This window comes from Pteropus alecto, unplaced genomic scaffold, assembly GCF_000325575.1.
Source record: "Pteropus alecto unplaced genomic scaffold, ASM32557v1 scaffold113, whole genome shotgun sequence".
Classification (NCBI taxonomy): domain Eukaryota; kingdom Metazoa; phylum Chordata; class Mammalia; order Chiroptera; family Pteropodidae; genus Pteropus; species Pteropus alecto.
In genome coordinates, this window is record NW_006433949.1 from 6,748,298 (window position 1) to 6,760,342 (window position 12,045).

The 12,045-nt window shown below is 46.2% G+C and overlaps 1 protein-coding gene, 1 long non-coding RNA gene and 1 pseudogene across 10 annotated transcripts in view; 2 read left to right on the forward strand and 1 right to left on the reverse strand.

The window, feature by feature from the left end:
* The first annotated feature begins 2,759 nt into the window (after window positions 1-2,759).
* On the forward strand, window positions 2,760-2,878 carry LOC112477257 (annotated as a pseudogene).
* Window positions 2,879-5,154: 2,276 nt separating this feature from the next.
* Window positions 5,155-6,727, reverse strand: LOC112477205. Its single transcript, XR_003045354.1, has 2 exons — window positions 6,646-6,727; window positions 5,155-6,108 (listed from the first exon to the last, which is right to left on the reverse strand). It is a non-coding gene; the product is annotated as an uncharacterized LOC112477205 (long non-coding RNA).
* Window positions 6,653-12,045, forward strand: part of MED15 (mediator complex subunit 15) — a 57,286-nt gene continuing 51,893 nt past the window's right edge. For 3 of the 9 annotated variants that reach the window (XM_025044459.1, XM_025044465.1, XM_006908637.3), the window contains exon 1: window positions 6,655-6,851. In XM_025044459.1, the coding sequence (XP_024900227.1) occupies window positions 6,784-6,851 (68 nt within the window). In that variant the 5' untranslated portion in view covers window positions 6,655-6,783. Of the gene's footprint in view, window positions 6,852-7,192; window positions 7,283-12,045 lie in introns of those variants that run through there. The other 6 variants (XM_025044462.1, XM_025044461.1, XM_025044460.1 and 3 more) reach the window with 5 other exon arrangements.

Genomic DNA, 12,045 nt, shown 5'->3' on the forward strand with positions numbered 1-12,045 from the left:
CGGACCGAGGCCGTGGGAGGCGCCAGGTCCGGCCGGAGGCGGTGGGCAGGGTAGCAGATGCTGTCTGAAGCGTCCTTCCGCGGGTTGGGTTTGGGTCCTGGATCAGCGGAGAAGGGCCTCCGCCGCCTGGGTGACCTTGCGTCTCCGCACCTGGCACATCTCCTGGCACTTAGAGGGACTGAACGAATGAATGAGCGAATAACTGAAATAATACCTTTAGCGAAAGTCGCACCTCGTAAATCTATTTCCTCCTTCCTTCAAGGGTCGCCTTCTCATTCCCTCCTTCACTTCCCTCCTGGTTCCCTCTCTACCTCATTCTCTCCCTCCTTTCCTACTCATTACCCTCTCATACATTACCTCACTCACTCATTCTCTCCATCCCTCCTCTTTTACTTACACAGTCATTTCCTCTCTGCTTCCCTCTCTCCCTCACTTAATCTTTCCTTGCCTTCCTCTTCATCCCTTTTCACTCATTCACTTGCTCCCTCTGAGTCCCATAAGTCTAATGTGACTCTGCTGGTTGCCTGCCCTCTGCTGGATGTTAAGGAGAGGAGATAAACAGCCAGCATGAACAGGTATTTTCCTGTTTACTAAAATTCTGGAGTAACTACAATTCCCAGCCCAAAGGCCTGGTCCCAGGAGTCTGCCAGGAGGCTCTTGGCATTTATGTTTCTCCACCATACCTCCAGAAGGATCCCATCCTCCAAGGCTCATCTGTAATGGGTGCATCCAAAAGTTAGAGCCCCAGAGTCTTATGATATAGGGTCAGAGTGTCCTCTGCCATGGATGGTCCGCAGTTAAAAAGAAAAGTGGAGGAAGAGGAGTATAGAAGATAAAATAAATGAAAGAGAAACACTGTCTGGCTGAGCCTAAAGAGCTGCTTGGGGGTCCAGACAAGAGCCAGGAGCAGAGGTTCTCGATGGAAGTGGGCTTCCAGGAAGGCTTTCTGGAGGAGGTGACCCCCCATTTGTGTAACAGAGGACTTTTGGGAAGTGGAAAAAGCATTCCGTGAAAAGGACTGTCAACAAAGGCTTGGAAGAGATCCAGTGAAATAAGTGATCAGGTTTCCAGGAATTTCTAAGCCTGAAGAGAAAGTTTAGGTCAGACCCTGTCCTGGAATGGATGTGGCCCTGAGGGCAGCCTTCAGCCAGGGCAGTCAGCTACCAACATGGGTTGCAGAGCCTGGACTGAAAGTAGGAAGAAGCTGAACAAAAGGGCAGCAGGAGAGTTGTGGCCTCAGGCAGGCAGGGAGTGAGGACTAGGGCAGTGCTGGCTGGAAATCTGGAAAGGAGACAGGTTCCCCAGTACACATGAGTGATGAGTGAGGAGGAGTGAGCTCAAGAGACAGTGGGAGACAGTAGGACTATCCCAATCACAAAGAGGCTGCAGCAAGAGTAGGTTTGGGGGAAGAAAAGGCCCACCTTGGCCCCAGGCAGGCTAAGGAGTCTGCAGATGTCCAACTAACGGCCTTTCTAGGGGAGTCAGGCTAGAGGTGAGGTCATGGGCATATCATGTACTTTAGCTGGAAGTGATGCATCAAACCAGAACAAGAATGAGGAAGAGGAGAGTGGGCTGAGGGTAGAGCAGGAGGCACACTGGTGTTCTAGAGGGCACCCAAAGAGCAAGAACCCACAGAGGGAATGGGAGGAGTAATCTCAAAGGCCCAATGGGGCCTGGTGTGAGAGTGGCCCCAGAGGGGAGAGGATCTGCAACAGGGAGGCTTTTGGTGTGTTCACAGGAGCGCTTTCCTCAGAGTGGCATAAGCTGGTCTACAGTGACAGGTGTGAAAGGAGGTAAGGACAGGAAGACTGAAGGGATGGGCCTGGCCTCTGAGATGAGGACAGATGGGACCACAGCTTGAAGGGAGAGACTGAAGGAGAGCACGTTTGGGGGAGGAGGGAGAAGCTGATAGGAAGTGAGAATAAGCAATGGAGAGGAAACCAGGAGGAGTGATGTGTTGGTCAGGACTGAGGGGAAAAGTCATTCCCCAGTCTTCTCTGAACTAGAGAGAACATCATCTCAAAATATACTCTGAGGAAGTCAGTGGTTCCCCATCTGGAAAGTTCTAGAGGAGAGGAGTAACAAGATAGGTCAAGGTCTCAGAAGCTGCCCTCCCCTGGATGTGTTTGCTTCCTAGGACATCCTCTGTTTCCCGAAGGTACAACCTTTATCTGCTGCTTCATGGCTGTATTACCAGCACCTAGAACAGGGCTGGCACTCAATAAGGTACTAAATAAATATAAATCAAGGGAATTTGAATAGAGAGAAATAAAAAGGCAAAGAGACTGCTTAAAGGACTGGTATAGATAATGGTAGACTTTTGAAGCCTCAACCCAATGGGAGATATCTCAAAGTAAAAGACAAACACACTTGTCAATGAAACATTTTGATCACAGCCATCCCAAACAAAAAACAATTGAGGAAACTTTTGTAACAAAATTGACAGCAAGTGGTAAGTAGTCTTAGTATATAAAAAATTCATTCAAAATAAAAGATATTAAGGTTTCAATAGTAAAATGGAAATCAACATGAACAGATAACACTCAAAAGAGGACAGATAACTTAATACTTGGGAGAATCATCAATATCAGTGAAATTAAAATAAATGCAAATGACAAAATTAGTGAATATATTTGCAACATATACAACAGACAAAAGGTTATTATCCAGAATATATAAGGAACTTGAAAAATCAATAATTAGTCAATCAGCCAAAAAAAATGGTAAAGGGTATTTACTGAAAATTCACAGAAGAGGAAGTCTACGGCCATGCCACCCTGAACATGCTCGAGCCCGTCTGATACTGAAAGCTAAACAGAATTGGGCCTGGTTAGTACTTGGATGGGAGACCACCTAGAAATGCCAGGTGCTGTAGGCGATAAAAAAAAAAAAATCACAAGAGGAAGTCCCAGTGTATGTAAACAAAGGAAGTATAGTTCAATCTCATTAATAATACACGTTTTTATGCAGAAAAAAAAAATTCTGACATTTGTTAAAACAGGATGACTATTCAGGAAGACTATTGCAAGAGGGGTATGTCAATAAGAGAGATTGGGCTCAACTCTGAATACAGCAAAGACAGCTGAGGATTTATAACCAGGAAGCAGACTTGAGGGGGTCAGTGGATATAAAATTACTAAGATGAGACATCAAGGGTAAGGGTATTATTGCTAAACTGGCCTAATGGGATTATTAAAGTTGAGGGTTGAAGAACTTGTTCAGGTATCAAGGGTAGGGGGATTCTCCCTAAACTGACTTAGTAGAATTCTTTGCTAAGACTGGCCTAGGCAACTCAGAGACAGGATAGGGGCCAAAGTTGAGGCCTAGTCAAGAAGAGAGTCTTTGTCAACATTAACATGGCAAAGTATAAAATAAGTTGAGATTAAGCATTGGTTAGTAAGGGTGGGAGTGTACATACATTGCTGATGGGAATATAAATTGAAACAGCCAACTTGGAGCATAGGTTTTAAACTATGTCTGCAAATTCTTTGACTTGCTTACCTTCAAAAGATAAAGCCCAATCTTCCTCCCTTAAATGTGGCCTGGACTTAGTGACTGGCTTCTAAGAAATAGAATGAGGCAGAAGTAAAAGCATGTGATTTTCAAGGCCACATCATAAAAGGCATTATAGCTTCTGTCTTGCCCAGTGTGCAGAGAGTGAGCCACCGTTTCATGAAAACACTCAAGCAGTGCCAAGCAGAGGTCTCCATGGAACTGAGACCTCTGTCAAAACCAACACCAACTGTCAGCCAGGAGCAGACTGCCTTGGCAGATCCTCCAGCCCCAGTTAGGTCTTTCAGAGGACTATACTCCTCTGAAGTCCAACATCTGCCTGGAACTTCAAGAGAGGCTGAGTCAGAACCTGGCTAGACAGCTCCTAAATTCTTGACTCACAGAAATTGTGAAAGATAATATATGTTTATTACTGTCAGTTTCGTTTTCTGTGGTTTCAGTTACCCATGGTCAGTCATAGTCCAAACATAATAAATGAAAAATTCTAGAAATAAACAACTTATAAGTTTTAAATTGTGCACCATTCTGAGTATCAGGTTAAAATCTCACACCTTCCAGCTCCTTCCCACCCAGGAAGTGAATCCCTTTGTTCAGCATCTCCACACTGTAGGTGGTACCTGCTCATTAGTCACTCAATAGCCATCTTGGTGATCAGGTCAACTGTGGTGGTATTGCAGTGCTTGTTTTCAAGTAACCCTTATTTTATTTAATGATGGCCTCAAAGCCATACACAGAACTTTTATTACAGCATATTGTTATGGCAATTCTATTTTATTATTAGTTATTTTGTTATCTCTTACTGTGCCTAATTTATAAATTAAACTTTATTATAGGTATGTGTGTATAGGAAAAAAAACATACTCGCCAACTATAATTTTAAAAAGCCCATAGTGTTACTGAACCAAAATCTGTGTGCCTAACATTTCAAAAGGCTAAACTCAAAATGTCAGAGTTTGGGTTAAGGTCAGATTTATTGATCAAGATGGCACCAACCAAGAAGATGGGAGACCTAGTGGTGTCACAGATCCATCTTAAGAAAGTACAGAGTTCAGGCTTCTTATAGTCAAAGAAAGAGGAAATGGGAGGGGCAAGAGGTGATTGATAACTCCATCTGGGTGTCAGCAGGGATCTAAGGAACATTGTGCTTAGTCTGTTGACCCTAGTAGATGTGAGTTTGGTCAAGAGGTTCCTGCAAATCTTTGATAAACAATCATTATTTTTGTGCATACTTCCCTTACCTATTTGGGAGAGGCACTTTCTGGTAAGGGGCTGGTTTTGTAAAACTCAAGCCTCAAGCAGAATTCCTCTAATGATTAGCAGGTCTGTATGCAAGACTAAGCAGAAACTATTAGCCCGAAGGTCATAAGAACAAAGCAGGCTTGAACAAGATGGAGTCAGAGAGGCATAGAATTTCACTGGGTTACAATAGTATACATAGGGTTCAGTATTATCCTTGGTTTGGTTTCAGGAAGCCACAGATAAGGAGGACTACTGTAATTTGTTACGCAACAGCATTAAATAACCAATACCTAGAAAAATTGGCAATAGCTATTAACATTTAGATAAAATATAAAGTGGCTCTCTGCAAACTAACAATTCCACTCTGGATATCTATATTGAAGAAATACTCTTGAGACGGAATCAAGACAGCACAGCAGAGGATATTTATTGCAGCATATTTTCAATTGTGAAAAAGTGGAACCAAAGTGAATATCCATTAATAAACTACAGTGCCTTTGTACTGTGGAATGACCTGCAGCGGGTGATCTAGGAGCTATGATGTAGCAATAATTCATTAATTGACAAGGACAAGTTGTGGAGAGATACACATTATATCATTTATGCAAGACACAACCAGCACTTTGAGGACTGAAGCCAGCCACAGCCTTCAGCTCACTGTCTCCATCAAGATGACTACTTATGATGCCACACTGTCCAAATAGGACTTTATTTGAGAAGATAAAGTTGCAAACAACTGTGCTGTTTCCTTCAGGAATTTCCTGAGAATCCATTTATCTGAACAATAGGCTACTCAACTATTCACCATCAGAGGGAATAGTCCCATCTCACAACAACAGAGAGCTCAATTGAGCATCTTTAAGGCCGATTTATTCTTCAGGGCTGCTTCCAACCCATCAGCCAGCAGTGTCCATCACTCCAGAACTATTCTATCAGGAGCTCTGCCCAGTATACTCAGGGTCCAACACTGAAAGACCTGCCCCCGACACCTTAGAAACATTCTGCTTTTGACCTCCACCTCCTCCTGCAGAATTCCATTCTCACACACACAAAATCAAAAGTAATTTCTTAATATCAGATAGTCAAGTGATCACATTTCCAAATTATTCTCTACATGTTCTTCTTTGTTGCTTTTTGAAGTTTACTTGAATCAAGATCCAAACGACGATCTTGCATTGCAGGCAGTTGAGTTGCCTCTAAAATCTCTTTTAATCTTTGGGCTTCCCCTCCATCTTGTATTTTTCTTCTTGTTGAAAAAATTGGGTCCTTTGTCTTGTAGCTTCCCCCAGACTAAATTTCACAATGTGACATATACAGGAAGGACATGGCTGTTGGGCCAAATAAGTAAGCCCTGGTCTAAAAATTAATAAATGTAGTTTAGATTCCTCACATCCCCCTACAAAATACGGCCAAAGCAACGATGAAAGTCTATCTGGTCACTATTTTTATGTGGCGTTCAAAGGTAGTTGCAGGAAAGCAGGACCCAAATGATGTGGGCACAATGCCTAGCACACGGTAGGTGCTCATAAATATTTGATAAATAAACAATCTCTTCATAGCATCTGCTTAGATACCTGGCAGTTTGGTGTGGCATTCCCAGGGGTGAGGATCTCCTGCATTTGGTGAGGCCAGCACACAGTAGGGTCGCAGGAAATGCAGACAGCTAGGCGCAGGCCAGCTGTAGGCAGCACTGGTTGTGCTATGCAGCCAAGACTGCCCGCGCCCTCTCTCGTTAACTCAGGGTATCTAGTGTCACCGCCTCGAGCGACAGCAGTGCCAGAGAAATGCGAGAGGTTTGGGGGACCCTGAGGGAGCCAAAGATACCCCGTGCACCCAGAGGAACTCCATTTCCCACAGGCCCGCGCGCGCGACTCCATTTCCCACAATTCTTACTCCGCTTCCGGCGCGGCCGACGCGCCGTGGACGGTTTCCGGGTTTGGGCCTGGCGCTGGGCTTGAGGCGGCGGCGGCGGCGGCGGCGGAGGCGGCGGCGGCGGAGTGGAACACAGGAGGTGGAAGCTGGGGGACCGGCATGGACGTTTCGGGGCAGGAGACCGATTGGCGGAGCGCCGCCTTCAGGCAGAAGTTGGTCAGTCAAATGTGAGTAGAGGCCGGGGCAGCGGGCGAGATCACCGGACTCCCCCCGCCCCCCTGCGCTCAGCCCCCCTCGCGCGGCGGGCGAGGCCCGCGGGGGGCACCTAGAGACCTAGGGTGCCGGGACTCGCGGGGGCTCGAGGGCCCCGGGAGGCCGAAGCCGTCGGGGACCTGCGCGGCCCTCCCCCGGCTGTCCCCTTAATTCTCGGCCGACATGGACTGCTTGTTAGCTTTTCTGGGGCCGAACCCTGCAAACCACCGAGCCTTGGCTTATGAGTCATCATCTTGAGCTTTCTCATTCGTCATTTGTGTGCTTTGATTGCAGACTTTTCCCTGCTTTGAATCACACTGAATACGAAAGAAGGAAAGGGGCAGCCGGTAGTGACTTTAGCAGGTCTGGGTGCTTTGTGATTTCTCTTCCAGAAAAGCGCATCAGGGTGAGAGAAAGGTTGGAAGAGGGTGGATGGAAGATGAGGTTGGGAGGCTAGGTACTAGGGCTGTGGGCGGTGGAGACCGAGGATTTATGGGTGTTGAGCCCCCTCCCCGCCCCCAGTGTGGATTTTGCCTGAGGGTGGCAGGAAGAGGCTGTCAGGAAGCCAGCGCATATTGGGAGGAGGGAGTGAAGAGCTGGGATTAGTGTCTCCTCTCCTCAGTCGCAGTTGTTGAACCCCTCAATGCAGGAGCTGCTAGTGCACCCTAGGCTTCGCCTAGCGGAACTCCAGCTCCTCATTGAATGCTTGCTTCATTTAGCAGTCTTTTACTGAACTTACTGGCATGTCGTGCTAGCCAGATTTGCCTGAGACAGCCCCTGCCTTCAGGTAACACACTAATGTAAAAGCACAGTTCCAGGGCAGTCTTTCTCCTAGAGGAAGAATTGACAGTTTGCTTGAGCAGGCTTGTGGAGTAGGTGAATAAACTGAGTCCTAAGAAGGCAGGTAGTGTGAAGGGCCATCATTCCAAGCTAAGGAGTGGGGAGGTATGTGCTATCACTGCATGGAGGATATTGCTGTAGGCTGAGAGTTCTGGGGTTTGAGGAATTAGGAGGTTCAGGAAATGATAATGGAATGAGGGTGAGCAGGTGCTGACACGTTAGTGCTGTGCTAAGGAGTTGAGCCTGTATTTGGCATATGTCCTGCTTTGAGGTTGGTGCAATGCCAGAGTTGGAAAGATCCCCTCAGTCCCTGGAGACAGATCAAGAACAGAAGAGAGAGACCAGTTAAGCCATTATGAGAGTTTTGAGCTCTTGGGGTCTGGGGACTTGTCATTTTTCATCCCTGTATTCCCACTGTTAGATTGCTGTCTGTCACCTTGCTCCATAAAATGCTTGTGGAATGACTTAGTCAGGCAAGAGATTTTAAAGGTCTGCATTAGACAGTGGTGAAAACTGAAAGAGGAAGACAATTCCAGAGAAAGGGGAGAGTGAGCATAGACAATGGTCCTTGATGACTAACTGGTTGGAGGGGGTGGGGTGCAGCAGGGTGGAAGGAAGGAAGTTGGGTGGAATGCTGGGAAACCTCTTAGTACAGTGGAAGGAATGGGGACTATAGAGTTAGTGGTTCTGGGCACTGCTGTGGAATAGTCTGGGGACGAATCTGCAGAAATTGCAGAATCAGTGAACGTTGTTTTTTTTTTTTTGGATGCACTGGATTTGTCTGTAGATAAAATCTTGAGGGATGGCCCACTTCAGGGCTCCAGCAAGAAACCACCCCAAGGGAAGGATTCCTCTTTGGGGAAGCCCAGAATTTAAGAACTGGAAGAATGAGTCGCAAAAAAAGAAAATGGGGTGGGTGGGGGCGTGTCTGAGGGCTGGGAGGGTGATTGGAGAGTGTTTGGATGTCGGGACCGACTGAATACCTCATAATTCAGCTTTCTTCCACTTCTAGGGAAACTAGGTTCCTTTTTTTTTTTCTTTTTTCTCTTTTTTTGTCAAATTGCTGCTTGTATATTGGTTTTCTATTGCCGTCATAACAAATGCTACAAACATAGCATCTGAAAACAACATAAATTTATTATCTGACAGTTTCTGTAAATCAGAGGTCTAGGTAAACTCACCTATCTTCTGCTTAGGATCTTATAGGGCTGAAATCAAGATGTTGGCAGGGGTACATTTTTTACTGGAGACTCTGGAGCACAATTGCTTTCAAGCTCATTCAAATTGTTGGCTAAATTCAGTTTATGCAGTTGTAGGACTGAGGTGTCTTCATTCCTTAACTGGCTGTTTTGTTAGCCAGGGGTCAGTCTTTGTTCCTAGAGGCTGCCCACATTCCTTCGCATACTTTCTTTGTAGCCCCCTCCAGCAAGGGAGGGTGGGGTTCTGCTGCATCTCTCTGATTTCAGCCAGAGAAAATTCTCTACTGAAGTAGAAAATTCTCAGATTGGGCCCACCCTGATAACCCAGGATAATGTCCCTATTTTGAAGTCTGTAACTTTACTTACATCTGGGAAAGTCCCTTCTGCCATATAACGTAGCTTATTCACAGGTTCCCAGGATTAGGCATGGACATCTTTGGGGATTCCTGCCTACCACTGTTGGCGTGAGCAGTTTCGGAGGCTGTCTTCCTAACATGATGTGGGTGTTTTCCTTCTCAGATTTGTCTGTTTTCTTTCCAAGGATCACTTTGAAAGTTGTGATTCTTGTTGCCTTGATTTATTTTGTTCATGGGTTAAAAAGGAGAATTTGGGTTAGGATACCTGACATATTGTTAATTCTAATTTTCTTTGGTGTTATACTCTTGTTTAAAAGGCTATCTTGGGAATTGTTTTGAGCCCAAGTAATTTATAGTTGAGTGATGGAATAAAGAAAGCATAACAAAGAACTGGAAAGTTGCAATGGAAGAGAAAGCATCTGAGCTGATTCACTGTCTCTGCCTAGCTCAGTGTTTCAGAGCACGGGCTGAATAAACTAGTCTCCCAGTTCCCACTGAGAAAAAACAGTTTTGAGTTGGGACTGGTTAGGATAGACCCCGCAGTGACTCTCTAGTGCATCCTCTTCATGGTCCTACACTGTTTCTACCTTATCTGGGCTCATCTGGGCCCATCCAGGGCTGCTGCTTCCCTCGCACTGCACTGCTGTGCCGAAAACCTAGCAGTGGCTTTCCATAGTATTAGAACAAAACTCCAGGTGGCCCACTCTCCCAGCCCTTCGCCATAGCCTGTCCTAGCCAACTCTTCTCATACCCCCCACTCTGTTCCAGCCTCTCTGGTCTCAGCTTTTTAACAATTCATGTTCTTTCTTTGTTCTCTTTTTAAACAAGGTATTATAAAGTGTTTAAGGTATTTGACAATGGGTGGACTCCTCCCACTATATTCATGACCAGTTCCTTCTTTTAGTTTAGGTGTCTGACTCAGTATCAAATTCTCAAGACCCGTTCCTGCCGCCCACCTTGCTTAAAGTGGGTCACCCCTTTGATATGTTGTATCTCAGTCCCTTTTAGTTTCCTGTAGGACCCCAGTCCTATGAAGCATGGCATCTGGCATATAAAACACTTGTCGAGGAGTACAAGGGTATTTTCCTGGGGCTGTGTGCACCCTACTGTCATTCAATAGTGACCTTCTTTATCTGTGCCAAATGCATTGTGAAGCTCCGGAACCCCACTTTCTCCGCTCGTTAGCCGAGTGACCTTGACAGGATACGTAACCTTTCTGGATCATCTCCTTCACCTATGAAATGTCGGGAGTACAGTATGTCTCAGGAAAGATGGGAGGAAAGATGAAGAAACCTCCACTCGAGCCCTAGCAGAGGGCTCAGGACTCAGTGGTGAACTTCCTGACACCTCCTGCCTGGACCCCTGCAGGACTAGAAGCATTAGATGGTGAAAATGAACCCCCTGAGCCCGGTTAGGGAAAATGATGACACTTAAAGGACCCTGCTGGGAGGGTAGTTGTGAAACTGTTGTTGGGTTTGTCTTGGCTCTTTGTTGAACTCCCACTTTCTCTGCAGGGGCGCAGGAGAAACTCCCCTTAGAGCCCCTAAACTGGTTTCTGTGGGCGTTGGGCCTTCCTCATGGCATTTTTGAGTTGAGCGTGTGTCCAGTCTATAGGCTGCCAGAGAACAAGGGTGTGCGAGTAGTTACCAGCACGCGCCTGACGTAGAGTAGGTAAGCAGGGAATAAATGAAAAGACTTCATATCATTTCTTCCCAGTTCTTTAAAAATTTTCTGTCATCTTATTGAGACTTTTATGCCTCCCATCCCTCAGTACAACAGATTGCACATATAAGCATAGAATAAATAAATGTCCGTTGGGCTGAACAGATTTTAGAGGGGAGATGACCCTGAGGGGAGGGCAGCTCCGTATCAAGTTTCTAGTCAAGGGCGAAGAGGGGCTCAGGGAGTGGAGTTGGGGGCAGACAGGTCAGCCGCCTCTGCTGGTGAAGCTCCCAAGGGAGACGTGAGCTCCATGTCAGGGATATAGGAGTTGCGAAGATTTCAGCCTAAACAGTGAAGAGGAGGTCAGATGCTTTATTGTTAGACACAGAACAAAGCCATAAAAACAGAAGAAACACAGAACAAACCAGACAGCAACTTCCAAAGATCTGGAGAGGACTTCAGAAGGATGAGGAGTGCCCTGAGACTTGCCCATCTAGATCTTGCCTGTGAATTGTGGTCCTTGTCACGAAGCGAGTGAGTCTTGGCTAAGCCTTTTCTGTAGCTTATTCCTCTCAGGCCTCCCAACCACGCAGTGCCCTCCCAGTGTGTTTATGGCCCTCGTTTTCCTGTGTGGAAGCTGCTGAGCATCACTGCTTTCTTCATAGCCTGGTTGTTGTCTAAAGGACTGGGCTGGTTTCTGTGTATAACCCACAGCTAGAATGTTTGCTTCCTGAGGCCAGGGGCCCTGTGTAATCACCTTCAAGCCCCACTGCCCCTAATGACTACCAGGAAGTGATTGTTGAGACACTGACTTTAGAGTCCTGACCCTTGGCTCTACTGCCTCTAGACCAGGAGTAACAGTGACCTGAGGGGACACAAGTCTTCAGTCATCTAGCTACTCAGGATCTGGGGCTTTCTCAAACAGCAGTAACATCAGCTGACATGTAGTGGGTGTGCTGTGCCAAGCCCTGTTACAGGATTTGACATGTTAGCTCATCGATTCTTCACACTCGCCCTGCCAATAGATGCACTTGATGCTCCCATTTTTAAGACAAAGAAACTGAGGCAGAGAAGAGAGGCCACTGCTGCTTGTAGTTATACTCTGCACATTA